Here is a 27,287-nt window from a genome sequence, read left to right as displayed (position 1 = left end):
GAGTGCGATGAAGTTGGGAACTTGGGACGACCGCCGCAGTGGTGGCTTGCTGCAGCTCCTGTGACGTGTTGTTTGGCGTCTGTTTTTCGCCGTCGTTTTGTGGCTGGAGCGCGCATACTGCTGTCGCTGTGCTCGCGTGCCTGTGACACAACCACGCATTAATAGTTCGCTCTTGTTCGCTGCTATCATCAGGCGACGAAGCACAAGTCGAGGTGATTTCCTCTCATCTGCTCGACGCACCCAGAGCTGCAATCAGACATGGCGGACAAAAGCTACCGCCTCTGCGGCTTTGCAAGCGGCGTCGACTGGAGGCCTGTTACCTTCAAGGAACCACTTCCGCCTGCGCGGGTCTGCAATTTCTGTGGCTTTGTTCCGAACAGAATGGCCTGGCTCCCCTGTGGGCACGTCTTGTGCTCGACTTGCGTCGAAAGCAGCGCTGGGGACAACGGCTATTGTACCTGCGCCTTAGACGGGGAGCCATTTGAACCGGACACGGACGTCTCCTGGATATCGACTTCTCGTGACCACCTAGCCAAACAGAAGGTACGCCTCCGACCGTCCATATCGTTGCTGCAAAATATTTAATAGGCCAAATATTGAATAATCATTGATATTTTTTTTACTTTTAATTAGGTAGTGGTATTTGTTGATTACAGAGTTTAAAAGATTGTGCACGGCTGTAGGCCTCAAGCTTTGAAAAAAAAAAAGAAAGGCAATTTGGCCTTGGTGTTCATCCCTTACAGCCACTATAAAGTTTATTACCTGTGTGGCGATGGCGCCATACCCTTTTGAACGGGTAATCAAACAAAGGATGTGAGCAAATTAAGGAACAGAAAAAAGAAATCTGCTATCTTTCTTCATGTCAATAGAATGATCATGTATTTCTAAACACCCGCAGTTAGAAGGCTAGCATTTCGAGAACCATTAGTTTGTCATATTGACTAGTAACCCTAGTGACTTCACCACTATTACGTAAATTATATATTCTTTTCGTGAATAGGGAACTAAAGCTGGAGTTTGCTCCGCGACGCCAGCGCTCGGTTTCCAGTGGAGCGGAGAGGAACTACAAAACCTACGCGCATCCGCGCCCGCGCTGCGCGCGGCTGTCTGCGGAGTCTGCGCAGCCCGCTCGCTCGGGAGCGCGTGCTACAGGCAGCCGCACGTGCACCAACACCCCCTAGTCCCCCCTCGTCCTCACTCTCCTTCTCCCGCTCCGCGTGCACGCAACACCCCCTAGTCTGTTGCGTGCACGCGGAGCGGGAGAAGGAGAGTGAGGACGAGGGGGGATGGTCGCGCGTCTGCGCGCTCAAAGCCGGCGCTCTTTGCCAGTGGTGTTTCTTATTTTGCTTTATTTCTGTGCCCCGGCTGACATAGAGGGTGGCTGGAGGCACGCTTTTAATCAGTGCTTTCGAAAGTGAGAAATTATGATTAATTGATCGCCGCGGACATTGTTTTCAAAGAGCGCTTGTTTGCAGGCTCAGAAAAAAAAAAAAAAAAAAAAAAAAAAAACGAACGCGAATTCGGTACTCGAAGGCAGAGGCAAGCGACAGGTATTTTGAAGGACTTGAGGCGGCACATGTCTCTTCCATGTCGTTCAGATATTGAAGGGTCCAGCCTTCTCGATGAGAATTGATACGCGTGTACACAGCGACGAGTGCTCCGGGCGCTGGTTGGGGAGCTTCCTTTTCATTTGTGACTTCTCACTTGAAAGGGGCCTATTCAACTCTATGGGGACAGACGTTTTAGGCGATGCTGTCGGCGCCGTGGTGTCTGTTTTCGGCGCCTTTAGGACGCGTTCCCTACAAAGGCACAAAACATGCCGCCTTGCCCTTTGGTTCCTGCTGACAGCGGTCAGGGGAGTTCGCTGCTGCGGAGCTGACATCCGAAATCAATGACCTATCTACCTTTAACGATGAGGGGTTTCTTAAAGACCTAGGTCACTGACGAGAAGCCGAGGCATGCCATTTTTGCGGCAGTTTCCTCTCTCCCCGATACGAAGAGCCAGGAAATGCATGGCGACTTTCCGTGCAGGCGGGGACATCTCTCCAAGTAAACCTTTGTCTTCTTAATTGCACAGCTACGCTGTGCAATCCCTAGTTTAGTTATCTCCTCCAGCGAATGCGCAGTTTTGAGCTCCCGAAGCAGGATCGCGTATGAGGATAGAACGATTGACGTATGTTTTTCCTTTATAAGCGTGATTGTGTCCCTACCGAATAATGCGCAATCAAAATCTAGAAATCCGAACGACAGGCCACGAAGGTTCGTTGGTTCAAAGCGCGTTAGAGGGGAGGGCAACTACGGAACGCGTTTTGATATGTCCGTCTTACTAACCTACCTTTAGGATGTGTACCGTTAGCACAATAATAATAATAATCTTCACAACTTACAGATAGCAAACTAAAAAACCTTTGAATGCTTGCTGAAACAAAAGACAGTGTTAAAGGCACTGTCACTCTTGCTCTTTTAAAGTGAAGTTTAAGCGTCGTCATGATTTCGGATTCAAATTTCGGTCCAAGTTTCTCAATTAAAGTTAACGATTTCTAAAAAAAAAAAGGATTAGTGAATAAAATGATAAAACTGTACCGTTGTAGCTACTAACATTTATTCGCGGTAAGGTAGGAACGAAGCGCATGACACTTATTGCAGGCAGTAATGTTACAGTGCTACGATTTGTGCACTCAGTGAGCTCCTAAATGGGCACTGTGCGCTTGACTGTCCGCATCCTTCTGAAATGGAGATGCAAGTTGACTGCTGAAGATGTCTTGCCTGTGATTTTTATGAAACGAGGATTTATATATATATTTGACTGTCCGCATACTTGTGAAATGGAGATGCAAGTTGACTGCTGAAGATGTCTTGCCCGTGATTTTTATGAAACAGGGGTTATCCGGTGCCTTCTGGTCTTCTGTGATACAGTGTACTGTAACCCTTCCCGTGCTCCTAGATTTTTCGCTAAAAACTGTTAAAAATTTTCTTCTGAAATTGTATTCCAATGTACACAGGTCTGTTGCTGGAACAGCGAGCAAGGCTGCAACTTCGTGGGCCCGCTGGGAGAACTGCTGGAGCACTTCGAAAAAACCTGTAGCTTCCACACAGCGTCATGTCCTCGCTGCCAGGACGCACTTCTCTGGAAGGACCTTCCGGCACACTACAGAGCGAAATGCTCGGATGTCCAGAAGCCCCTGTCATCACTGAACTCAATCGTGCCACCACTTGAGTCGTCCTTCAAGTCCTGCCACAAAGTCCTGACATCGATACAGAGCCGAGTGAATGAACTAGCAGAGGTGCTGGGCGGCCTTAGCTCCAGTGTCGAAAATAATATGAACGTTACATGCACTGATATATTGGGAACACTGCTAGAAAATGTCTCGACTGTGACCGCAGCCTCTGCCAAGCTCAAAACAGTGCTGGGGAAGCATTCGGAATTCCTCGACAATGTACGGCAAGCTATGCTGAGCGTCCAAACTGTAGGTGCTGCGCCGAGCGAGAGGCAAGATGCCACAGCATCATGTATCGGCAGCAGCGATGCTGCCATTGAGAAGGTGATACTCTGGACCGTATTAGCAGACTCACAACGCCTACAGACGATTCGCGAGCTATTTGCGCAGTATCACGCGGTCCCCGGTCGTGCGTGTAGCGTGCATTTGGTGTGCAGGATCTCTCCTGCTCATGACGTCATCGATGTGTATGGAGAGTCCGAATATCCAAATTATTGGAAGGTGGCGTCAGTTAAGATGCTCCATTCTGACGCGGCAATCGGCGCTTCATACTGGCTCGAAAGCAATGCATATGAGTATGACCCGCGTGCTCAGCATCCTTTGCTTTTCAAGACTTGTTCAAGTGGCCATGCCAAAGAAGTAGGTAATAACTGTCAGTTTGACTTCCTAATCACCATGAAACGCTGTGATCCGTCATCATAACTTCTCTACGGCAGAGGAGCTACTTCTCGCCAATTTTCGTAATCATATAGAGAGAGAAGACACGGCATCTGCAGTCTTTTCGAGCCATTCGGTATTGATTTTCCTTTAAAAGTTAACATTACTCCTAAAGATGCGTATATATCTGAATGCCTATGTTACCTTTCGTGAAAATATGTACTTTTCTTCTATAGATGTTGCGTTCCAGGAAGCAAGTCGAAGGGATGAGCACTGTGGTACTCAGGTTGCTAATGAAGAGATTGCGAACCACACAGCGTCCTCTAAGATTCTGTAGGCAGCACCTATTGCTTCCGATTGGCAGCGCCACTGCCAACTGTCAATTAATTAGGACCAATCAGAAGGATTGTACTCATTAAGCGAAATGATATGCCTTCAATAAAATTTCAGATGGTTTCGTGATATGTGCTTTATTTATTAATTGTTATTGTTGCATTGTTTTAAAAACATTCCTTGCTGAAAACCGTTGTTTTTGGTAATGTTGTAAATTAAAAACGACAATTGATAGTATCGCAATTATTTTAGTTCATTGCACAGCTGATGGCTTTATGTACGTAACTGCAAGAGGAATTTTCCTTGTGGTCAGCTATTGACTTATGACTGCTGGCGTGGGATGCATTATTAGTAAATTTTTCGAAAAACAAAAATGAAATTGTTTTTTTTTTTGTATTTAAACATTCTGATTAGAATACAAAAGGCAATCTTTAAATATAGATAACTAATTTTCTCTCTGTATTCGGTACTAAAACTTTTCTTCTGAAAAGTGGCCTCATACCTTAACCCGGTTCTGTGCTAGCTGCATCCACTTGACCCCTGCGAACTTCTTAACCTCATCCGCCCACCTGACTTTCTGCCGCCCCCTGCTACGCTTTCCTTCTCTTGAAAAAAACTACGACGCCCCTTAAATCCGATGTCGCTTTAGGATTTGAAAACTCCGTATACTATTCAGAAAATACACATTAATTTTGGATAGCCATGCAGTAATAAAGGCTGCCTGTAATTAACGACAGCTTGATTCGGACGAGCTATAAATAGCGAAAAGGTTCCATGGTCACATTTTAGATGTGAATGGTACAGTAGCCTATCATCGGATATTCGCACACAGAGACCATGACGTCATTACAATATGCATGTGCAATGGTTGGTAGCGCCAATGCCTGTTATGTTATTTGTGGTCAGTTCTTAGCACGTAAAGACTATTTTTTGCCAAAGCAGTGTGTGTAATTAAAACATGGAAATCTGTCGGGATGGGCAGACTTAAATTCAATTTCCTGCGTTCTTTTACATTATGGCGTGCGCGTAGCGCCATCATGCGTGTGGCGTACGGAATAAGATAGACAGGGTATCACCTCAGAGATCTTCATCCCGCCGGCTCGGATAGACAACGATGTTGCCGACGAACTATGACTGCAACTCGAGGCCCGCGCGTTTCGGCAAGGTGGCTGGCAGCGCTTCTACGTCCCGGAAGGATTAATAAATAAAAAATGAGTATAGCAAAAAGCGCGACAAGCAAATGAGTAGACTGTGCGAACGGTATCGCGTTCCATTCTTAAAGGCGAAGCTTAAGCGTCCTCCAATTTTTTTGTTCTTTTTCTTCTTTCCTCCTTTCACTTTTGGCCTGCGCACCAGTTCTGGTGCCGACCCGTTTCAAAGGGTATGGCCCTGAGCATCATCATCATCGACGAGAAGAGACTCGCTCTTGATGTGAAATGAAAGGTTGACGCTCGGTATAACTTCGACAACATTATTAAAAAAACTTCGTATCATAAAGAATATAAAAGCTGATTCGTAATTTCATACATCTCTCTAACTGGAACGCACAGACATTTCTCGCTTATAGTGGAAACTTGCCAACGTTAAAAAAATATTGTTGCTTTAAAGATGACATAGAACTGTTCAATAAGGTGCCAAAAAAAAAACTTTATTTGCATTCATAGATAGAGTCTGCGGCATAACACCTTTAGAATACCTCCTTTTGGGTGCTGCCTTAGTTCCAGTCAACTTCGCCGTCGCAATAAACAACATTTATTAATTGCATTCAAAATTAATCAGCACAAAACCACTACCATGTTTTACTGTAAGTTCAACGCAATTTACACGTTTTTTTTTATGGTTAACATGCAGTGGAATCGAGTATAGCAAATGTATAGTTTGTCAACGGCGCACAGCGCGCAAGCACAGAAGTTCGCAAGACGGGCAGTTAACTCGACGGCATCAACGCCTGTTTCGTCGTGTTCAGTCCTTTTGTGGCATGCGTTCGTAACAAAAGAGGAGGAATATATTCAGAGAAATACATTTCACACGAAAAAATGGCTGGGAGATACAGTACATACGAACATCAGCCCGGAAGGTTGCGTGCGCCTTCTTTGAACGATTGCCGCAAACAAAACCCTTCCTCGCCACACTACAATGTAGAGAGATTATTCAGACGACAGAAGTGCGGTGCCGCACCACTTTAACCAAAAAGCCAACCGTGCGTTCTAGTCCATGCCTCTGGACATGAGGACAGCCCCTACAAATGTACTTCAAGCGAGGCAGAGCGAGTGGTATCTCTGTCAATGCAGTCGAGTTAATCCAAAAGGATGGCGAATTCACAACTTCTTCAGAACGTAAACATGTTACGGAAATTAATTCGCACTCCTCGGGCTTTGCCGACTCAGCGTACACCACGATCATGTGTGCTTCCTTTGAAACTTTGCACACCATGCGCAGCTCACTATACTCCGGGCATCTGAGTGGTTCTATTACTGTACTGTACCACATATCCTTGTCAGGTTTATATGTTACGGTCCAGACAATTTGCTCTTCATTTCCGAAATTGCTATCTTTCCCATCCGCACCTTGTGTGCCCTGCTGTGTCTCAAATCTTTGTTGCACCCTTATGGAGGTCTCTGTGACGGCCGATGTGGTTTCGTGCGACGACGCCAAAAGGGCACCGCTCGATTCCGTGGTGTCTCGCACTGGGCCCCCGTCTAGAGGACCATCACCGCTGTTCTGTGTGGCTTCCGCTATATGGCTGCGGCCTTGGGCACTCTCGTCCCTTCGCTCGCCTTGTTTAAGTTTGGCGTGATGACCGGCCAGAACCTCGGCCAGTTCCTTCGTCCCGCTTTGTATCGATGCCAGGACGTGGTGGTAAAAGTCGGTGGGCAGGGCTAGCCGCCCTGCGGTCGACTGCGGCTCCACTGCGGGCTCCTGAACACTCCGCTCGTGCGATGGTCCAGTGGAACATCGCGCGCTGTAGTGTCCGGGCAGTTCCTTCCTAGGAATGGTGTCCTGGCAGCGGGGGCATGACGCGGCGTGGAAATCGCACAGTTGCTCGAAATGCTCGAGAAGCTCTCCCAATGGACCCAGGAAGTCACAGCCGTGCTCTCTGTTCCAGCAGCTCACCTTTGATATTTGAGACAAAGACAGCAATTAAATGTTAAAGGCTCATGCGAATAAAAAAAGCTAGTAATATATTCAAAGTCATTTAGTATATTGCGCACATAGCGCTCAATGCTAATAAATGTTTCAAATTCGATCATCTGATTAAACATCGAAGTATATGGACTACGGATAGAAAGTTTATGAACAAAAGGTGATGCACTTCTTTTTTGTATAGACGGGCAAGATACACTTAATTGAATATTTAAGGCAATCTCCCATGTTGGAGTAGATTTGTATTAAGGAATTACTCATTGACATCCACCCAAGCGCAGTCAAGTGGTTGCAAAAGAAGGCTATACAGCTTTCTCAGAAACATCGTAAAAAAAATTTGCACTTGTCCAGGGATCGAACCCGGAAACACCGCTTCTCCGATGATTCGCAATCACAGGAATCCCCGCAAGTTAATCACCACCAAATTAATCATGATAAGGCATGACATGACAAGTCAGGACTAGCTCTCACGATCATACTTGGACGTACGCCTCATGACACCACACACTGACATACATCGCTGTATTTACGACAGGCAACGGGGTGTGACAGCGATGCCAACGACACCAATAAATACCTCCTTCCCTGTGTACGCCGCATAAGGTGAATGATTACCAAATTCGATATCTGCTATTACAGATTAGTTCCGTTGTGTGCGAATGGGATTTTTGTTCATGTGGAAGTGGGTTTCTTAGTACTATGTTAGCAAGGAATTTTACGTGATGTGTATAATTGCTGCCTAGATTCCAATGCGCAATACTGTTGCTTCCAAATTGTGCTACTTTATTTCTGCCGAGACCGCACCAAGCTTAACACTTACAAATGTGCAACCAGGTAGCAGACTCAGAATAAGACAGAGGAGACATGCACACACACAACACACCTGGGCTTACAACAGAAAGAACACACATTCGCTGTGCAAGTATATCCTTCGAATAAAGAGAAAGAAGGCGTTTAAAAATAAAAACTAAGCTCCTTTTACATAACTGAAGCCCAGGTTCACGTTGACCGGAGCACACGCGTGCGCAGGGACAATATGTGAATGTTTTTCGTTTTTTTTCTTTGGATATATCAACCGTAAGCCCAGCGGTGTTATTTGAGTGCCTCTTCTGTATCATCCTGCGTCTGTTTTCGATGGTTCCAAATTTGTAAGCAACAGTAACCGACTAATCGACAAATTTAGGCTCTCGAGCGCTTACGCCAACCGTAATTTCCGCGAAACGCACCCAACAGCTGTTTCTAATGCACTCCACTGTGGTGGCGTAGTGGTTAGGGCGCATGACTATTGTTCCCGAGAATGCAGGATCGAATCCTGGCCGCGGCAGCCGCTTTTCAACGGAGGCGAAATGCAAGGCGCCCGTGTGCTGTGCGCATATATATGCATCTGCCCTCAAATGTAGTCATTATGAGGGCGTTAAATGGGGGTGGGGAGGGCATCTCGTGGACTGAATATTCATATGCGCGCTGATTCAACACGCGGACGGGGCGAAAGCTTTTAACAGCTCACGAGAGGGGTTCGCAGAAACTATGAGATACCGCGGGATATCGGTGGGCTCCTTGTATATAGTTACCGATAGTTTGTGACAATGATAGTGATGAGAAAGCACTTTTAGGCCCTCTGCTTTGCGCTGTTCGCACGTTTCCTAGAGGCGGGAGACGCTGGGACGATGAAGGAACACTTATTTCGCGGATGCAATAACTGTAACTCACTATCCGAGGACAGGAGGCCACGATAGCCAAAAACAGGCGCGCTATGGCAATCCTTTTTTCACGTGGACTGCATAGTCGAGCGCACAAGCAATTCATTCAACATAAATGAGCAAGAAAAGTGTAGAGTCAAAATACTGCACTCGTATGTCCGCTGTAGTACAGGACCAATGTCTCCATGTGCTTCACATTATATACGGCAGTGGTACCCACGTTTGCGGAGCCTAATTTCCACTGCATTGCGCTGTTCGCCTCGTTTCCTAGACGCGGAAGGCGCTGCGTCGATTAAGGAAAAAGTTTATTTCGCGGATGAAATAACTGCTGGACGAAACATGCGACCGCTGATTGACACAGCGCATTTGAACGCTGGCGATATGTACGCCGTAAGAAGAGACGGTCGCTCCGAGCTACGCGTATCCACGCGGGCGAGAACGGCGAGGCAGACCTCGCAGGGGGAGGAGTAGAGGAAAGAGGCGACATGTAAGAGAGGAGGAAACAAAAATAGGAAGAAAAATGTCTGGCAACACTAATCAGCAGCGAATCGCACCATGTCTGGTTGCCAGACCAGACATGGTCTGGTCCAGACCAGACATGGTCAGAGCGTGGTGACGAAATTGTGCCTGGAATGCCTGCTGCTCAGTGGAATGGCAAGTCTGACCAGTACGCGCCGACTAGACAAAAATAATTAGAAGGGCACGTGTAGCAAGGCCGGTGCTTTAAAAGGGGAATTGAGAATGAATGTACCCCATGGATGGGGGGGGGGGGGGAGAGGGGGCGCTGCCCTCCTTCGCTACGGCTGTGGTTTGACCCTAGCGACGCCACTGCTCGAATGTCCTCCCCCTCGCCTTCTCTATCCCTCCCTCTCCCTTTTTGTAGATAATACAGTAAGGAAACGCAATAAACACAGTATAACATAAGGAAACAAAGTAGACAGGATATTCTGTTTACCTGTTCGTATCTATAAATAAAAAAGAAGCATAAATAATTATTGCACTCTTACGTAACATCTTATGGGATTAGGTTGGCACGCCACATTCTGTAACTGCGCGCAGTATGAGGCGACCAAATCTTACGGAATGAGTTGCAGCTATTGCGTCTGATCTTGCGCGAGTCATTGGGACAAAGTTATTCATTAAGAGTGTCGTATAATTTACGGTACAGTTATTAACTGACTACAGATATTAATGATATAACGGACTAATGGTTCTCGAAATGCTAACCTCCTAACGACAGATGTTTAGAAATACATAACCTTTCTAATGACACAAAGGAGGACGGCAGATTTGGTAAGATACACGCAGGCCAGACACTTTGTTACTAAAAAAGGATTCACTCTGAGGCCAAAGTTTGTTTTTATTTATTGCGAAAGCAATATTGCGGCAGCCAAAACTTGATCTCGAGAGGCCGCAGATACCTCGTGAAGAGGTGTAGCGCCGCCAAGGGGCGTAGCTACGGTCTCCTCACAGAAAACTCAGCCTGGCATGACATTCGAATTCACGTAACTCCCATGCCACGGGCAGGAGCTGCCAACTCTGGTCACTCCTGTCATGGGAGGGCGATATCAGAATCAGCCTATCAGAACCGTTTGCATTCTCGTTACCCCTACGACACGCAGGCACGTCCATACGGCTTGGTTGAGTGACTTTATATGTGGGTTGGTAGCTTACGCTCTCGTGTCATATACCCTTAAAGGATGAGCTTAAGTGTCCCCAATAATGTAGCACCTTACAATGATAAAGCGTGATAGGGGAATAATGTAGCAGACAAAACAAGCTTCCGCTGTGGCTTTCGGAATTCAACTAGAGTTAACCAGAGCTAAACCACAACAATTTTTCTCAAAGCTGCAGAGGCCTACAGCCGTGCGCTCTCTTTCACCCACTGCAATCGACGAAGGCTACTACTAAACAATAAATATTCAAGGAAACTACGCGCAAAGTAAGCTTGTTCCCCTTTAAATGTTAAAGGCAAGAAATTACTACTCATCGCTTAACAACATTTGACATGTTAAATGGCAGCTGTGCAGGTCTCGTGACGCCAGCCGGAAAGACAGGCACGCCCGATACTGCGACACTGCTAGTAGGGTAGCAATAGGATTAAGTGACGCCTTACTACTCATCGCTTAACAACATTTGACATGTTAAATGGCAGCTGTGTAGGCCGCGTGACGCCAGCCGGAAAGACAGGCACGCCCGATACTGCAACACTGCTATTAGGGTAGCAATAGGATTAAGTGACGCCAACTGGAACGCTGCCCGTTAACTATTTTGCAGCAAAGGTACGAAAGTCTTTTCGGAAGCATACCTTCAGTTTGGCTAGGTCGTCCCGGGAAGTCGGTTTCCAGGAGACGTCCTTGTCCTTTTCGAACGGCGCCCCGTCTAAGGTGCAGCTACAGTGACCGTCGTCGCCAGCGCAGCTTTCCACGCAAGCCAAGCATAAGAAATGACCACAGGGGAGTGATGCCACACTGCTGGGAACAAGGCCACAGAAATTGCAGACACTCGCAGGCGGCAATGGTTCCTTGAAGGTGACAAGCCTCCAGTCAACGCCGCTTGCAAAGCCGCTGAGGCGGTAGCTTCTGTCCTCCATGTCTGGTGAAATTAGAGTCCTGGCTACGCCGAACAGATGGGAGGAAATCACCTTCACCTGTGCTTGATCGCCTGACGATGGCGGCAGAAAAGAGCGAGCTATCAATGCGTGGGCGTGTTATGTGCACGAGAGCGCAGCTACAGCAGTATGCGCCCTCTATCCAGAAAACGACGGTAAAAGTGCGATACTGCAGACGTCAGGTCACAGGAGCTGCTGCAAACCACCACCACTTCTGCGGCGTCAGGACCGTCCTGAGTTGCGCAAGTTGCGAACTTCATCGCCCCCCCCCCCCCCCCCCCCCCGCCCTCCTATTTTCGGGTGCACTTGCACTCGTTCGTCTGCGTCATGTGCGCACATGCGCATAGGCGCGTCCCGCCGCCGGAAGCTTGAACGCTGGCCTACGTCGCCAAGGCCCATCCCAGGTCGCATTACTTGGAACAAAACGGGACAGAAACCCATTGCCAGTGACACCAATCGCTTGGAAGAGCATGTTTGCAACGAATGACTTGTAAATATTGGAACCATTAAGTAAAATACAAAAATAAAATAATCTTTTCACGTTCTCATGTTGATGAGATTAAGCTTTTTAACTTCATAAAAAGCACGTGGTATACCTATTACGCAGTAATTATAGCGCATCTTATTTTTCAGCGGCCTCTTTTGCTCTGTATGCTGGGTGGAACCTTCCAGAACGCAATGGGTTTGCGTGCGGCATAATGGTGGTTCAGTGGTGACTTCGTTACATCGTCACGTCTTCGTCTTGCCATTTGGAAGCGGCACACAACATGAACGCACTTTCTAACGTGTCAAACTAGACGCAGGTCGTTGTGTTGCCGGAACTAACTAAGACACTTGCAAAGGCCGTCAAAAACTAAGTCTTGAATGTCTCCCAATCCTTCAAAGAGGTCTCATGATCTTCCAACCAAACTCTGGCAGAACCTTCAAGAGCAAATTAGACTTGCCTTAGTTTCTTGTTTTTTATTTCGCTACTTGCCATAAGGCATACTATAAAAAGTCATGCAAAATCTTTTTTCTGCCAGAAACTGGTGCAGGCTTTTGCTTGCAGCGTCGTTCCAGCCATTGAACCCTGCTACGCGGTCGGAGAGGGCCATTGAGTCTTCTGCATCTTCGGTGGGCAGTCCTTGGAAGATGGGGGGCTTCCGGGGCTGCACGAAAACCAGGGTGGTTTCTGTTCATCCGGCATATTCGAGAGTATTCCACGTTGACGGATTTCAGCACTTCCACAAGATGTCAAGTGGTGGTGACAATGTCATTGGTGACAAACGAGGAGGCTCGAAATTGACTGGAATAAACTGTTTATTTGGGCTGACCTGCGTCCAAATATAAATAAGCATCGGCGACCGCGATTGCAAGAGCATGCTCGGCGGTCGTCAATCTACGAATGCTGGTTGCATCCGTCGATGTTCAATTGAAAGGCGGCGAGGAAACATCTAGATAAAGCCGCAAACGTGTACCGTGTACGTGTACCGTGTACCGTCTATTTCCATTTGCGATACATGGGCTTCAGGGTTCGATAAATATCGCCAAAACTTTCCTGGATGCAAGTGATAAAATTAGATAAGGTTGTCAAAAAAATCGTTTCCCGCACGGTTCTGATTTCCGGTTTTGGCTTGCTCGCAAATGGACAAATCGTAGCGCGATTTCCTTTCTCTTCAGGCATTCAATGCAGTCTTCGTTTGAGGTGAATGTAATACTCGGGTTTTCCGTTCTCGTTTTTTTTTTTTTTTTATTCCTGTGGGCATACGTTTCTTCCGGTACTGTGTTATCGCTCTTTTTTATTGTAAGCCCAGTTTTAGACACAAAATCTTCACAAGAAAAAGTATCAAAAATTGCTTCTAGGGGATCCATGATGCCTACATCTTCTGCCTTGCTATAGTCCTTGATAGTGATTGAAGAGGACTGTCATTAGGATCAGCGTTGTGGCGAAGGCGAGCTAAAGCGAGAAAAGTAATTCGTGATCCCAAATTCTGCTTCCCTCACCAATCTCGAGTCGGGGAAAACTGTAATTGCAAAGCTAGATCTAGCATTGAAATAGGTTGTCTTTTGATACGCGTTCGATCACAATTCACTGCTTGAGAGAGCCAAACCCTAAACATTATATCCAGCTTTTCACAGTTAGTAAGTTTTATTCGTTCCGATTCCTAAGTTTGTCCATTGGGCACCTGTTCGATTGAAGTCGCCTCTTGGTATGAGTTTTTTCGGGCGTTAACCTGATGTGAAGTGTAAGGACCGGAGGTAAGTTATTACATACTGTATCGCGGTATGATTGTCACACGAGGCGGCGAAATGGGAAAATAGCCCCAGTTTAACACAGAAAAATGAAACGCAAAGCATACAAACACGGAAAAATTAAAAATACGTACAAAAGCAAAAAACGGAGTTAAGAATAATGAGATGGAAGTGCGGCTGGGGATCTGCATGGTTGGTGGTTTCAGCTGCGGCCAGAATGAATGTGTAGTGTTGACGGCGCTATCTACAGCAGGACTCAATGCTTTAGCATAGGCAGGTCAGTCATTCGACTAAGTCGCGTAACTTAGGTAGCCGGAGTCAACTGCAAATCTGACGTATCGTACAGAGAAGCCGATAAGTCCTTTTAATTTTCTATTTTGAACCAGTCGGTAGCACGTGTTAAGCCAGCTAGAAGAATGCTAGGTTTAAGGTTTTCGATTGTTCTGCCTCTATCTTGACTACTAGAGAGGAGCTTTGATATTTGCCCTTTTCTTTCACGCGAGCCATTCTCTCCCTCGCCCAAGTATGTCACGTGCACAGCACACGTTAAATCCACGTGCGTCAGGTAGCTAGTTAAGTCATTCAATGGCGATCTTCACTGCTGGCTGCCATTGAGTGACTTAACTGTTCTAATCTTTGCATACTTTCAAATTGCGCGCCAATCGCTGCATCTGACACTCGCGGAATCTCGCTATCATCCTTACAGTAGACAAGTGGAATGTTCTATGGTGCGGGGACAAATGCCTCTAAGAACACTGCCTAATAAAACTGCTTCGTGGCTTTGTAATCAGCAGGATAGCTTATGCCAACCCCTTTCTCAATCTCAATCTTGGTGAAGTAGAGAAGTTAGAAAAAATGATCAGAATGTCATTCAAAAGGGCTTTAGGCATCCCCCCCCCCAACTCATCGGCTGAGAAGCTTCTAGCTATGGGAATGCATAATACCTGGGAAGAGATTGCTAAAGCGGTCAGGGAGGCCCAGATTTGGCGGCTCAACTCCACTGTATTTGGCCGAAGAACACTACAAGAACTACAGCTTCAGTCAGGGGAGCCCCTCAATGTCGCTGAACTCCCGGAGCTTGAGACGCGGAAACTATTCAAAATTGCACCGATCCCTAAGAATGTGGATCCGATTCATGACAACGAACGAAGACAACACAGAGCAAAATTTAGTCAAAGCAAACTAATAAACGGCCCTCCTGAGGAATCAGCCTATTGCGATGCTGCCTGCGGGCTAGAAGGGACCACGGTCATAGCAGTGGTAGATGGGAACCACTCCCAGAAAGTAAAATGATCTATTAATACGCGTAACGCTTTAATAGCTGAAGAGGCTGCGATAGCGCTAGCATGTACAGGCACTGAAGCCAAAACTATGCTTTCACATAATAAGACGGCTGTTAGGAACTTCGGCAAAGGCCTAATTTCCAAGCAGGCGGCCAGTCTACTGAGAAAGCACCCGCTAAACCGGGAGGTTTGTCATCTGGGTTCTACCTCACGAGGATCTACCAGTCAATGAGGCTGCCCATCGCCTCGCTCGAGATGTATACACCCGAGCGGCCACAGAGACCCCGCTACCCGGTGACAAAGACCCCCTCATCACCTACAAGGAGCTCTGTGAGACTCCCAGTCTAAACATAAGGATCTATCCACCACCAGATAGGTTCCAAATACCCTAAGAATGCAGGGCCTGGCGAAAAATTCGGGCTAATCGTTTCTTTCCTTATGTTACTCTGCATAATGAGTTGACAGGGGACCCAGAGGCTTGCAATCTCTGCAATGTACCTCTGAGTCAAAATCATCTAATCTGGCAATGCCCCGATCCTCCAGGAGCTAAAGAAACTGATCCCCTTGATCGAATTACCTGCGAGTCCTACATCCGCAGCTCAAATTCGGATGAAAAAAAGATCGTCCTAAGCCTGGCGGAGGAGGCTTACTCCAAGACCTTCTCTGCGGCCACGGCGCAGGAGAGCCGGCAAGGAGACCCTCCCCCTGACTAAGCCCCTGCCCCGAGGTCCATGTCGGTGTAAATAAAGTCTTCTGACTCACTCACTCGTCACTCAATTAGGGTTTCGTCAAGGATGTGACGTCACCCATCTAGCTATGAGGATCAAGAGAGAACGAGTGGGCTCCAACGCCGCCGGGCGGCACTTCCTGCCTTCCGCGAGTGACAGATGCTGTGCCTTGCCTTTTCTGTAAACGAATTATAGAACGCCGGTGAAAGACGCGCTCGACAAGGAAGGCAAGGAGAGTTTTGCTGCTGGCGAAAGGCGCAGAAGACTGGAGAAATTAACTTCTTCTGATTCCGAGGTAGTCACTGCTTTTTGCTACGTATATCCAGGCATAGCAAGGCTAAGCCATCTTTCATTTTTTTTTTACAAAAGGTCACCCGCCTGCCTCGAGAAGTCGGCAAGCAGGGAAAGTACTGATAGAGTCCCTAGAAGTATTTGCTAGTCTGCCGTCCGAGCGGGGTTCCCTATGGAACCGGTTGGCCGCTTCCCGGATGAAAGCGCAGGGGGCGCTGCACGCATTCGGAGCGTGGTCGCATTGTGTACGTGGTGCTGTGGCGGTTGTGCCGTACTGCGAGTCTGCGCCGCGCTGATCCGTTGGTGCCGTGGCAAGGCTCGTGCACCACGTGCACTTCTTTTCGCTCGCGAGCCGGAATGCGCGCAAATTAGCTAGCATGTGTACAAGTGTGCCTTTTTTATGGATGTGTGATCGCGTCATGTCCAGAAGACGGGGTAAGCGTGATAGCACGTGTTTCTTGCCCGGGTGCAAGAGCGGGTAGAGCTCGACCAAGGTGGAATGTTCTCTCTTCAGGACACCGAAAGACGCAGGGAAGAGGCAAGAGTGGGAGCGCAACATCAAGCGCGACGGCAAAGCCAATAACATTGTTTATTGCCTCAGCTAGGGCATAAAGGAATATGTAAAACGAAAATTAAAAGGCGTAATAAATGGAAGAAAATAAAGGCAACTGACAATGAGCATATGCAGCGAATGCATTTCGAAGCGCACGGGCGCGCGCGTCGTCTGCTCCGCCGGCAGTGGCACTCCGCTTCACCGCAGCGCCACCGCAGCGATCATTCAGCGGCAGCCCCCGCCGCGGCCGGCGGACGACAGACTGACCGGCGACGCACCTCCGAAATTTCAACGAAAAAAACAGGTTTCCGTTATCGCCGCCGAGGGCACCGAGGGGGATTAAGGTCTGAAAGGGCAGCTCGTTTCCGTCCTGAAAGGAAGGAAAAAGAAAGGAGGGGGGGGGGGGGGGGTTTCGGCGCCGAAAACGCGAAAGCGAAAAAACAGCCACAAACATAAAGGGCAACCACGGAGGGAGTGTACAGGGAGAATGGCGAGGGGGTACCATAGAGAGCTGATACAGCACGGTGAGGATTCGCACTGTTTCGTACACCCCCTCCGTGGCCGCCGCGAGTTGTCGCAATGAGTCCGCTCGTCATCCAAACGCCCTTGAAACTTAGTGCTCGGAAGTGGCTCCTTGCTTTAGCGACTCCAGTTGGATGGGCGTTGCTACGAAATGTAGCCCAAGTTCGTAATGTTCGTGCAGAAATGTCTTTTAGGACCGGAAAATGATACTGTAGACAAAATCCAGAATTCTTTCCAGCGTTGGTGGTTGTTTTGATTGGCGGTGCATGACAATACTAAAACATTTCGGGGAGGGGGGGGGGGGGGGGGGGGGGGGCTGAAGCCCTTTAAGCCTATCCCCCCCCCCCCCCCCCACCCCCCCCAGCTACGCCCATGTCCGATAGGTATCGAGTTAATGCCGGTGTTTCCAGGGTACGCGCACTTTCACAGGCCCGGTCCAACATTGAAATGGCGTGGATTCTCTGGCATAAATTAATGCACGTGTTTTCAAGCACTCCTCACAACAAAATAATTCGTTCTGTGAGAATATCACACTTGCCCAATGCGAGCCTTTTCGCGTCTTTAAACACAATTCATTTCGGACCCCGCCCCTTCCTTCCTCCCACTGTCCAGCTGCACCCGGTGCGGACCCCCCCCCCCCCCCCCCTCCTCCTCCCCTCGCGATGACACTGTGGCCGCAATGCATCCCTTCGGCGCCTAGACCTGCCTAGGCCGGAAAGTAGCCTCGCGAAGGGCGACACTAGTGCAGTACGACCGAAGAGAGGGACGACTACTCTCCTTCGAGGCTCACTTCCGCGAACCGATCCAAACAACCTAGCCTAGCCTAGCTGTGCAGACGAGCAAAAGCTAGACGAGTCCATGTGCACGCGAAGAAAAAACGAGGGGGAGGGGAAGTTGAAAGGGGAGTGCGATGAAGTTGGGAACTTGGGACGGCCGCCGCAGTGGTGGCCGGCTGCAGCTCCTGCGACCTGTTGTTTGCCGTCTCTTTTTCGCCGTCGTTTTGTGGCTGGAGCGCGCATACTGCTGCAGCTGTGCTCTCGTGCCTGTGACACAACCACGCATTAATAGTTCGCTCTTGTTCGCTGCTATCATCAGGCGACGAAGCACAAGTCGAGGTGATTTCCTCTCATCTGTTCGACGTACCCAGAGCTTCAATCCCACCAGACATGGCGGACAGAAGCTACCGTCTCTGCGGCTTTGCAAGCGGTGTCGACTGGAGGCCTGTTACCTTCAAGGAACCACTTCCGCCTGCGCGGGTCTGCAATTTCTGTGGCTTTGTTCCGAACAGAATGGCCTGGCTCCCCTGTGGGCACGTCTTGTGCTCGACTTGCGTCGAAAGTAGCGCTGGGGACAACGGCCATTGTACTTGCGCCTTAGACGGGGAGCCATTTGAACTGGACACGGACGTCTCCTGGAAATCGACTTCTCGTGACCACCTAGCCAAACTGAAGGTACGCCTCCGACCGTCCATACCGTTGCTGCAAATATTTAATAGGCCAAATATTGAATAATCATTGATATTTTTTTTTACTTTTATTTAAGTAGTAGTATTTGTTGATTACAGAGTTTAGAAGATTGCGCGGGGCTGTAGGCCTCAAGCTTTGAAAAAAAAAGAAAGGCAATTTGGCCTTGGTGTACATCCCTTAAAGCCACTGTAAAGTTTATTACCTGTGTGGCGATGACGCCATACCCTTTTGAACGGGTAATCAAACAAAGGATGTGAGCAAATTAAGGAACAGAAAAAAGAAATCTGCTATCTTTCTTCATGTCAATAGAGTGATCATGTATTTCTAAACACCCGCAGTTAGAAGGCTGGCATTTCGAGAACCATTAGTTTGTCATATTGACTAGTAACCCTACTCACTTCACCACTATTACGTAAATTATATATATTTCTCTTCGTGAATAACTTACTGTCATAAAGACTGGTTCAATATCAAACGCGTTAATTGCTACTCATTACACAAAGCGCGTCCTCATACTGCGCACGATAATGTAATTCTTTATCATGATGTGCCAACTGAATCCGATCAGGCAAAGTCTGTCGATAAATTATGAAGCGAAAGCTTCACTACGATCGGTAGTTCGAGTCGTTGGGTATGTATACGGTTTTCACCTTGAGGGAGATTTAGATGTCACACTTCTGTGTTAAGCCTGGTGGTCGCCATGTGATTTTGGAGCACAGTTACGTAGGCCCGTGCTGTGTTCGGCAGTTTCCGTTCCGGACCTTCATGCATGTGTTGACGCATTTGTACTTATGTTTTTGAGAGCGTTTCTGAGCTGGGTGTCCTAGTGTTGAACTGCCCTAGTGTTGAACTGCGTGCCGCGTTCCGATTCCTAGAAGGAGAGCGTTAGCTCTAAAATGCGAGCACTTCCTTCGAACCCCCCTCTGAGTTTACTTGTGGAAAGGGGCATGTTCTCGACTCATCTCAGGAGCTCGGGACCGCGCTCGAGGCCCTCTTTCTGAAGCGACTCCTTCGATAGGGCGCTCGCGCTGGCCGAGAGCTGGGAGCAGCGGTTGCCAGTTAGACTGCGGGGACCCGGAATCTGTTTCTCTGCTTGAGCTGTCGGAGCGGCCGATCGCGGCCACTTGCCATTCGTCTCCGATTGTTGCTCCATTGGGGAAGCAAATTCGTCTTGATTAGGAGGGAGCATGACGTCACGCGGCCAACCTTCGCAAGCTAAGTGCCGATGAAGACGCTCCCACCCCCTTTTTTCGCTCTCCTAGTTAGACCCGTTAGACCCTATGTTTTGATGTCGCTGCGTTTTAGTGCGCGCGGCTGTATGCTGTTTCTTACACAACTAGAGGGAAAGCTGAGGGCGCTTCACTTCAGCCACCATGGGCGCGCTAAGAATCATGGGCCGGTGCCCTACTTGATGCGGGTATAGTGTGTAATGCGGGACAGTCGGTTTTTCTAGGGTGCATGGAGTGGAGTTACTATGATGTTTTTTTTTCATCATCATTATTTCGAGGTGCGTACATAGACCGCAAAAGCCATAGTAGCGAAGGTGCAAAAGCAGACGTCGCCAATAAAAGGTTTCTGTTTCCCGAAATGCCATAAAAGCTTTCTTAAGTGATTGTACAACCATAAATATTTCCGAAACGTTTTTTTTTTTATTTCAAAATGTGCCTGTTAAGTGCGAAACATTGGTATTTGTTCTGCTCAAAACTAGCCAATTGGAGAAAGAGCCATCGCTTCGATAAATCTCACGCTGGGTGCGTTCCAATTCTTAGACGTCTAGCAAGACTGCTTCGTAGACGTCTACGTAGACGTCTACAGGTTCGCGTATTGGAACGCGTCTACCTGTCTACGCCTGGCGTCACCTCGCGGCATACAGGTTGAACTGAAACGTATGAATAATTATTATAACGCTGTTTTCTGCAAAGATTTACGACAATACAGGTGAAAATCACGTTTTTAACGGTTTGCCGCTTTTTTTGCAGCAACAATATTACATGTGCAATCGCCGCAACGTAGAGTGACTATTAATAGGTTAACTTGTAGCAGACAGACCTCTCATGCAATGAGCTCGCTCACGAATTGACGGAAGAGAACGTTAGTCCGTTTTTCCTTTTTTATTACTGATGCTGAAGTGTACATGCTTCTCAGATGTCTCATACACACAGCTGTAATAATGAAAACATGCAAAATACTGTAAACTTGAGGGGATTACAGACGAAGGTAATAACCGGCTACAGCAAACGAAAAACTTCATGCCGTTACACCTGTTGTCTGTAGTCACTAGGCGAAGAAACCAAAGACAACTCGTTTTAATAATGTACAGGCACAAAAAAATCAATGCGCAACAAGTCAGCATCGTCAGGCGAGTTCGTTCTTCCCAGATTAACTGAAAATCCGCGGAAGAGTTTGACACGGTTACTACAGCAAGATAGAAACACACACGTGCGCCGTACAGCAGCGTCCTGACTCCCGGTGAGGTGCCCAGAAAGCGACGAGTTCGTCGATAACATCAAGACTGAAGAAACTCGTCAAGTTAAAAAAGAAGACCAACAGCATCCAACGCACGCTTTCCTCTCAGAGCGCGGTACAAGAATCTGCAGTGCTATGAATCTCACGACCATAAGGACAGCTAAATTAGCCTCTAGCTAGCGCATACATTGACGTAACAACTCACGTTTGAAAGATCGTTCATATGCATACTCCGGCGTTCGCAAAGAGCACGACCACCGTACAACTCCTGCAATTACCGCACGCACGACTCGCTCAGCGCGAACCGCGCTCTGTCCGCCATGTTTAGACAGCAAAGTAGTCTGCATTGATGTTGATTTCGGCGAAGCCGTCTTCGCGAGACTGCTTCGCGAGAATTGGAACGCGTCCCAAGATGGCGGCTGCTCGCGTAGCCGTCGAAGTAGACGTCTACGAGGGGGTATCGGAACGCACCCGCTGTTTTTATCTCTTTTTGAATTTTTTAGTCACAATAGTGAATGTTAGGACGTTATTTACGGTAGAACAACGTTTATCTTTGCATTAGTTTTGTCCAAAGATTGTAGTTATGCACTCGGTAGCTCTCCGGCCCATGATGCTTTGAGCGCCATTGGTGGCTGGTCGTCTGGAAACTCCATGTAAACTCCCCCAGATGGCAGCACAGCTTTCCCTCTAGGTAAGAGCACGGCCGGTCTCGAGGGAGTGCGCGTTTCTCTTCTCTTCGTCGCATCCGTGCGAGGCTTATCATGAGACGGTCGCTGCCAAACAGTTCTAGCTTTTTTTGAATAGTGCTCACTCTCTTCTCTTCCAATGTCTGCCGGTAGCCGTAATGGATGAAGAGGTTTAAAAAAAATCTGCAGTGAGCTTTTTTGTTCAGGAGCCGATTTGTTCGTCCTTGTGAGTTTCGCAGCAACTTATAAACTTCTTCAGCCATTTCTGACACTGCCTTTACAAAAACATACGAAGGGTAAAAGAAGCGCCGAGTACAGTGTGAGCTTCGTACATCAGACTGGCGAGCGAACGAGAGCGACAGAGGAACAAAAACATGCGCACAACAACAACAACAACAACAACAACAACAACAAAAAAAAAAAAATGGCTATGGTCTAGCTTTCGTTAAACCGAATATGTCGCGGTTGCTTCACGCGGCTACATCAGGTAAAGCATTGAGTTCTGCTATACGGTCTCCGGCTCCATGCCGTAGCTCTGGGCTGGAAATGCTCAGTGCACCTTATATAGTCGAGACTTCACGTCCGTAGTCAAGTGGCACAGTGTCACATCTGACACACGGTGACCCCACAGTGTAATTCACCCCTCTTACACTCTCACTTAAATCTTGACCTTTGATTTTTAACTTGACTGCGGTCCAGGACTTGGGACACGGCCGTCTGGGAAACACACCACCAAATCCCGCATTGCCTGTGAAGTTCAAAAAGCAGCGGCGCACGCGTGGCTTCCGCTCAGTGTCACATAACACGTCACCCGCGTTCTAACGATGCGCGCACATGTGTACCCATTCTAGAATGCACCTCCACACCGTCATCTATTCGGCCCTCTTTCGGCTCCTCTTCCTCTTGCCCAGTGCAGAGAGCCGGCCATATATCAACTTTCCGGCTGACCTCTCTTCCTTTCCATGAAATACATTCATCTATCTATATATCCACCCCCATTAAATACCCTCATAATGATGGCCTTTGAAGGCTTTCATGGTAAATAGAAAAAAAAAAGACATTCTACCAACATATTTATTCCTTTATATTGTTCATGGAATATGCATATCTGCGGAACTACGAGAAGCAGCGTTTGGGTGAATGGGACAGTAATTACACTTTGTGTAAGAGTTTGCTCATAATGCTTACAAAGGTAAACCCAGCGAAGGAGGCGCATAAAGAAAACCTCCGAACTGAACTATTCCGAAGGTGCAACAGAAGAGCACGTCGTAATAACAATGTTATGTGCTCCTCGCATCTTGCCATAGAAAAATAGTGTCGTTTCTTTCTTTTTCTTTTTTCATAGATACCTTCTTTCTGTTTGTTCAGAGCATGTGCTGAAAAGAGGTCTGTCTAGAAGGCGGTAAAGGATGGTAATGTTTGTTTGGCCACAAGTATTTTTTTTTTTCATTCTAATCGATTTCAAATATATTATTTTGGCAAGCATACATTTTCTCTGTGCTAAAAGCATTTTTTGTGGGTGCTTTACCAAGCAAGAGCTTCTACGCTCTCAATCGCTCCTTATCCACCGTTTCTAATTGGGACTTCACGACACGTATGTCCGCTGCTTGACCCCGGGGCCCGTCATTCCTTTTCCATTATAGTGCTTGGAGATTATTAGCCCTCTGTTGTTGTAGGTAATTTCATCTTCTCTTTCAATCGCTTTCATCTTAATAACTTCTTTAAACCTTTCCCATGTGGCTTCGAATTCGGTTTCGGCATGTTATTCTCTATTCCAAAACATCATGAACAAAGTCTGTAGAAACTTAATCGCCCAACAGCTGGTCCCAACTAAAATCTATCTTTTTTCTCCTTTTTCTTCCCAAGCGCGACTGAAACTGAGCAGTGATCACTAAAGGACACGGGAGTCATGCCATTATCACAACAAAGACGCAAAAGTTACAACAAAACATTAGCTGCCTTGTATAATCCCTCGAAAATGAGCGTACCGAACAATTACACACTCACATACATCATCTCGGGCGAAGTCATTTAACATGTCATTAAGTACGATGGTACTTTCATTTCTAAAAGGTACCTTGCGTGATTGTGTCCCTACCGAATAATACGCAATTAAAATTTAGAAATTCGAACGTTTTTTGACGCCCAACGACAGGCCACGAAGGTTCATTGGTTCCAAGCGCGTTAGAGGGGAGGGCAACTACGGAACGCGTTTTGATATGTCCGTCTTACTAACCTACCATTAGGATGTGTAAAGATGGTACAATAATAATAATAATCTTCACAACTTACAGATGGCAAACTAAAAAACCTTTAAATGCTTGCTGAAACAAAAGACAGTGTTAAAGGCACTGTCACTCTTGCTGTTGCTCTTTTTAAGTGAAGCTTAAGCGTCGTCATGATCTCGGATTCAAATTTTGGTCCAAGTTTCTTCCAGAAAAAGCCTCGACCTCCACCGCTAACAAACTTCCAAAAAACAAATAAAGTTTTCAATCAATCAATCAGTTAAAGTTAACGATTTAAAAAAAAAAAGGATTAGTGAATAAAATGATAAAAATGTACCGTTGTCAACTACTAACATTTATTCGCAGTAAGGTAGGAATGAAGCGCATGGCACTTAGTGCAGGCAGTAATGTTACAGTGCTACGATTTGTGCACTCAGTGAGCTCCTAAATGGGCACTGTGCGCTTGACTGTCCGCATCCTTGTGAAATGGACATGCAAGTTGACTGCTGAAGATGTCTTGCCCGTGATTTTTATGAAACTGGGCTTATCCGGTGCCTTGTGGTCTTCTGTGATATAGTGTACGGTAACCCTTCCCGTGCTCCTAGATTTTTCGCTAAAAACTGTTAAAAATTCCCTTCTGTAATTGTATTCCAATGTACACAGGTCTGTTGCTGGAACAGCGAGCACGGCTGCAACTTCGTGGGCCCGCTGGGAGAACTGCTGGAGCACTTCGAAAAAACCTGTAGCTTCCACACAGCGTCATGTCCTCGCTGCCAGGACGCACTTCTCTGGAAGGACCTTCCGGCACACTACAGAGCTAAATGCTCGGATGTCCAGAAGCCCCTGTCATCACTGAACTCAATCGTGCCACCACTTGAGTCGTCCTTCAAGTCCTGCCACAAAGTGCTGACATCGATACAGAGCCGAGTGAATGAACTAGCAGAGGTGCTGTGCGGCCTTAGCTCCAGTGTCGAAAATAATATGAACGTTACATGCACTGATATATTGGGAACACTGCTAGAAAATGTCTCGACTGTGACCGCAGCCTCAGCTAAGCTCAAAACACTGCTGGGGAAGCATTCGAAATTCCTCGACAATTTACGGCTAGCTATGCTGAGCGTCCAAACTGTAGGAGCTGCGCCGAGCGAGAGGCAAGATGCCATAGCATCATGTATCGGCAGCAGCGATGCTGCCATGGAGAAGGTGATACTCTGGACCGTATTAGCAGACTCACAACGCCTACGCACGATTGGCGAGCTATTTGCGCAGTATCACGCGGTCCCCGGTCGTGCGTGTAGCGTGCATTTGGTGTGCAGGATCTCTCTTTTTTATGACGTCATCGCTGTGTATGGAGAGTCTGAATATCCAAATTATTGGAGCGTGGCGTCAGTTAAGATCCTCAATTCTGACCCGGCAATCGGCGCTTCATACTGGCTCGAAAGCAATGCATATGAGTGTGACCCGCGTACTCAGCATCCTTTGCTTTACAAGACTTGTTCACGTGGCCATGCCAAAGAAGTATGTAATAACTTTCAGTTTGACTTCCTAGTCACCATGAAACGCTGTGATCCGGTATCATAATTTCCCCACAGCAGAAAAGCTGCTTCTCGCCAATTTTCGTAATCATATAGAGAGAGAAGACACGGCATCTGCAGTCTTTTCGAGCCGTTCGGTATTGATTTTCCTCTAAAAGTTAACATTACTCCTAAAGATGCGTATATATCTGAATGCCTCTGTTATCTTTCGTGAAAATATGTACTTTTCTTCTATAGATGTTGCGTTCCAGGAAGCAAGTCGAAGGGATGAGCACTGTGGTACTCAGGTTGCTAAGGAAGAGATTGCGAACCGCACAGCGTCCTCTACGATGCTGTAGGCAGCACCTATTGCTTCCGATTGGCAGCGCCACTGCCAACTGTCAATTAATTAGGACCAATCAGAAGGATTGTACTCATTAAGCGAAATGATATGCCTTCAATAAAATTTCAGATGGTTTTGTGATATGTGCTTTATTTATTAATTGTTATTGTTGCATTGTTTTAAAAACATTCCTTGCTGAAAACCGTTGTTTTTGGTAATATTGTAAACTAAAAACGACAATTGATAGTATCGCAATTATTTTAGTTCATTGCACAGCTAATGGCTTTATGTACATAACTGCAAGAGGAATTTTCCTTGTGGTCAGCTATATTTGACTTATGACTGCTGGCGTGGGATGCATGATTAGTACATTTTTCGAAAAACAAAAATGAACTTTTTTTTGTATTTAAACATTCTGATTAGAATATAAAAGGCAGTCTTTAAATATAGATCACTAATTTTCTTTTTGTATTCGCTACCAAAACTCTTCTGAAAAGTGGCATTATACCTTAACCCCGTTCTGTGCTAGCTGCATCCACTTGACTCCTGCGAACTTCATAACCTCATCCGCCCACCTAACATTCTGCCGCCCCCTGCTACGCTTTCCTTCTCTTGGAAAAACCAACGACGCCCCTTAAATCCGATGTCGCTTTAGGATTTGAAAACTCCGTATACTATTCAGAAAATACACATTAATTTTGGATCGTCATGCAGTAATAATGTCTGCCTGTAATTAACGACAGCTTGATTCGGACGAGGTATAAATAGCTTGAAGGTTCCATGGTCACATTTTGGATGTGAATGGTACAGTAGCCTATCATCGGATATTCGCATACAGAGACAGTGACGTCATTACAATATGCATGTGCAATGGTTGGTAACGCCAATGCCTGTTATATTATTTGTGGTCAGTTCTTAGCACGTAAAGACTGCATTTTTTTGCTAAAGCAGTGTGTGTTATTAAAACATGGAAATCTGTCGGGATGGGCAGACAAATTCAATTTCCAGCGTTCTTTTACATTATGGCGTGCACGTAGCGCCATCATGCGTGTGGCGTACGGAATAAGATAGACAGGGTATGACCTCAGAGATCATCGCGCCGGCTCGGATAGACAACGATGTTGCCGACGAACTATGACTGCAACTTGAGGCCCGCGCGTTTCGGCAAGATGGCTGGCAGCGCTTCTACGTCCCGGAAGGATTAATAAATAAAAATGAGTATAGCAAAAAGCGCGACAAGCAAATGAGTAGACTGTGCGAACGGTATCGCGTTCCATTCTTAAAGGCGAAGCTTAAGCGTCCTCCAATTTTTTGT

General features: G+C 47.0%; 3 protein-coding genes across 3 annotated transcripts; 2 read left to right on the top strand and 1 right to left on the bottom strand.

The window, feature by feature from the left end:
• Positions 1 to 70: 70 nt before the first annotated feature.
• On the top strand, positions 71 to 4,273 carry LOC146178505 (uncharacterized). Its single transcript, XM_084579771.1, has 2 exons — positions 71 to 543; positions 3,003 to 4,273. The coding sequence occupies exons 1-2, from the start codon at positions 259 to 261 to the stop codon at positions 3,918 to 3,920; spliced, it is 1,203 nt and encodes a 400-aa protein (XP_084435897.1). The 5' UTR covers positions 71 to 258; the 3' UTR covers positions 3,921 to 4,273.
• A 1,544-nt stretch (positions 4,274 to 5,817) lies between these two features.
• LOC146178504 (uncharacterized) lies at positions 5,818 to 11,868 on the bottom strand. The gene is made up of 2 exons (XM_084578313.1): positions 11,361 to 11,868; positions 5,818 to 7,322 (listed from the first exon to the last, which is right to left on the bottom strand). Exons 1-2 carry the CDS (start codon positions 11,643 to 11,645, stop codon positions 6,360 to 6,362), a joined length of 1,248 nt encoding a protein of 415 aa, XP_084434439.1. The 5' UTR covers positions 11,646 to 11,868; the 3' UTR covers positions 5,818 to 6,359.
• A 6,570-nt stretch (positions 11,869 to 18,438) lies between these two features.
• LOC146178503 (uncharacterized) lies at positions 18,439 to 25,988 on the top strand. The gene is made up of 3 exons (XM_084579989.1): positions 18,439 to 18,723; positions 24,779 to 25,633; positions 25,902 to 25,988. Exons 1-3 carry the CDS (start codon positions 18,439 to 18,441, stop codon positions 25,986 to 25,988), a joined length of 1,227 nt encoding a protein of 408 aa, XP_084436115.1.
• The last annotated feature ends 1,299 nt before the right edge of the window (positions 25,989 to 27,287 follow it).

Source organism: Amblyomma maculatum, chromosome 9 (assembly GCF_055883805.1).
Source record: "Amblyomma maculatum isolate TAMU_Amacu chromosome 9, ASM5588380v1, whole genome shotgun sequence".
NCBI lineage: Eukaryota > Metazoa > Arthropoda > Arachnida > Ixodida > Ixodidae > Amblyomma > Amblyomma maculatum.
Note: the sequence above shows the minus strand (reverse complement) of the source record. Positions and strands in the feature narration are given on the sequence as shown.

Bases quoted from the DNA above. Each gene is read 5' to 3' on its own strand.
- LOC146178505 (XM_084579771.1), top strand. From the start codon at position 259: ATGGCGGACAAAAGCTACCGCCTCTGCGGCTTTGCAAGCGGCGTCGAC. The intron at 544-3,002 runs GTACGCCTCCGA...CAATGTACACAG, and splicing joins ACCACCTAGCCAAACAGAAG to GTCTGTTGCTGGAACAGCGA.
- LOC146178504 (XM_084578313.1), bottom strand. From the start codon at position 11,645: ATGGAGGACAGAAGCTACCGCCTCAGCGGCTTTGCAAGCGGCGTTGAC. The intron at 7,323-11,360 runs GTATGCTTCCGA...CAAATATCAAAG, and splicing joins ACGACCTAGCCAAACTGAAG to GTGAGCTGCTGGAACAGAGA.
- LOC146178503 (XM_084579989.1), top strand. From the start codon at position 18,439: ATGGCGGACAGAAGCTACCGTCTCTGCGGCTTTGCAAGCGGTGTCGAC. The intron at 18,724-24,778 runs GTACGCCTCCGA...CAATGTACACAG, and splicing joins ACCACCTAGCCAAACTGAAG to GTCTGTTGCTGGAACAGCGA. The intron at 25,634-25,901 runs GTATGTAATAAC...GTTGCGTTCCAG, and splicing joins CACGTGGCCATGCCAAAGAA to GAAGCAAGTCGAAGGGATGA.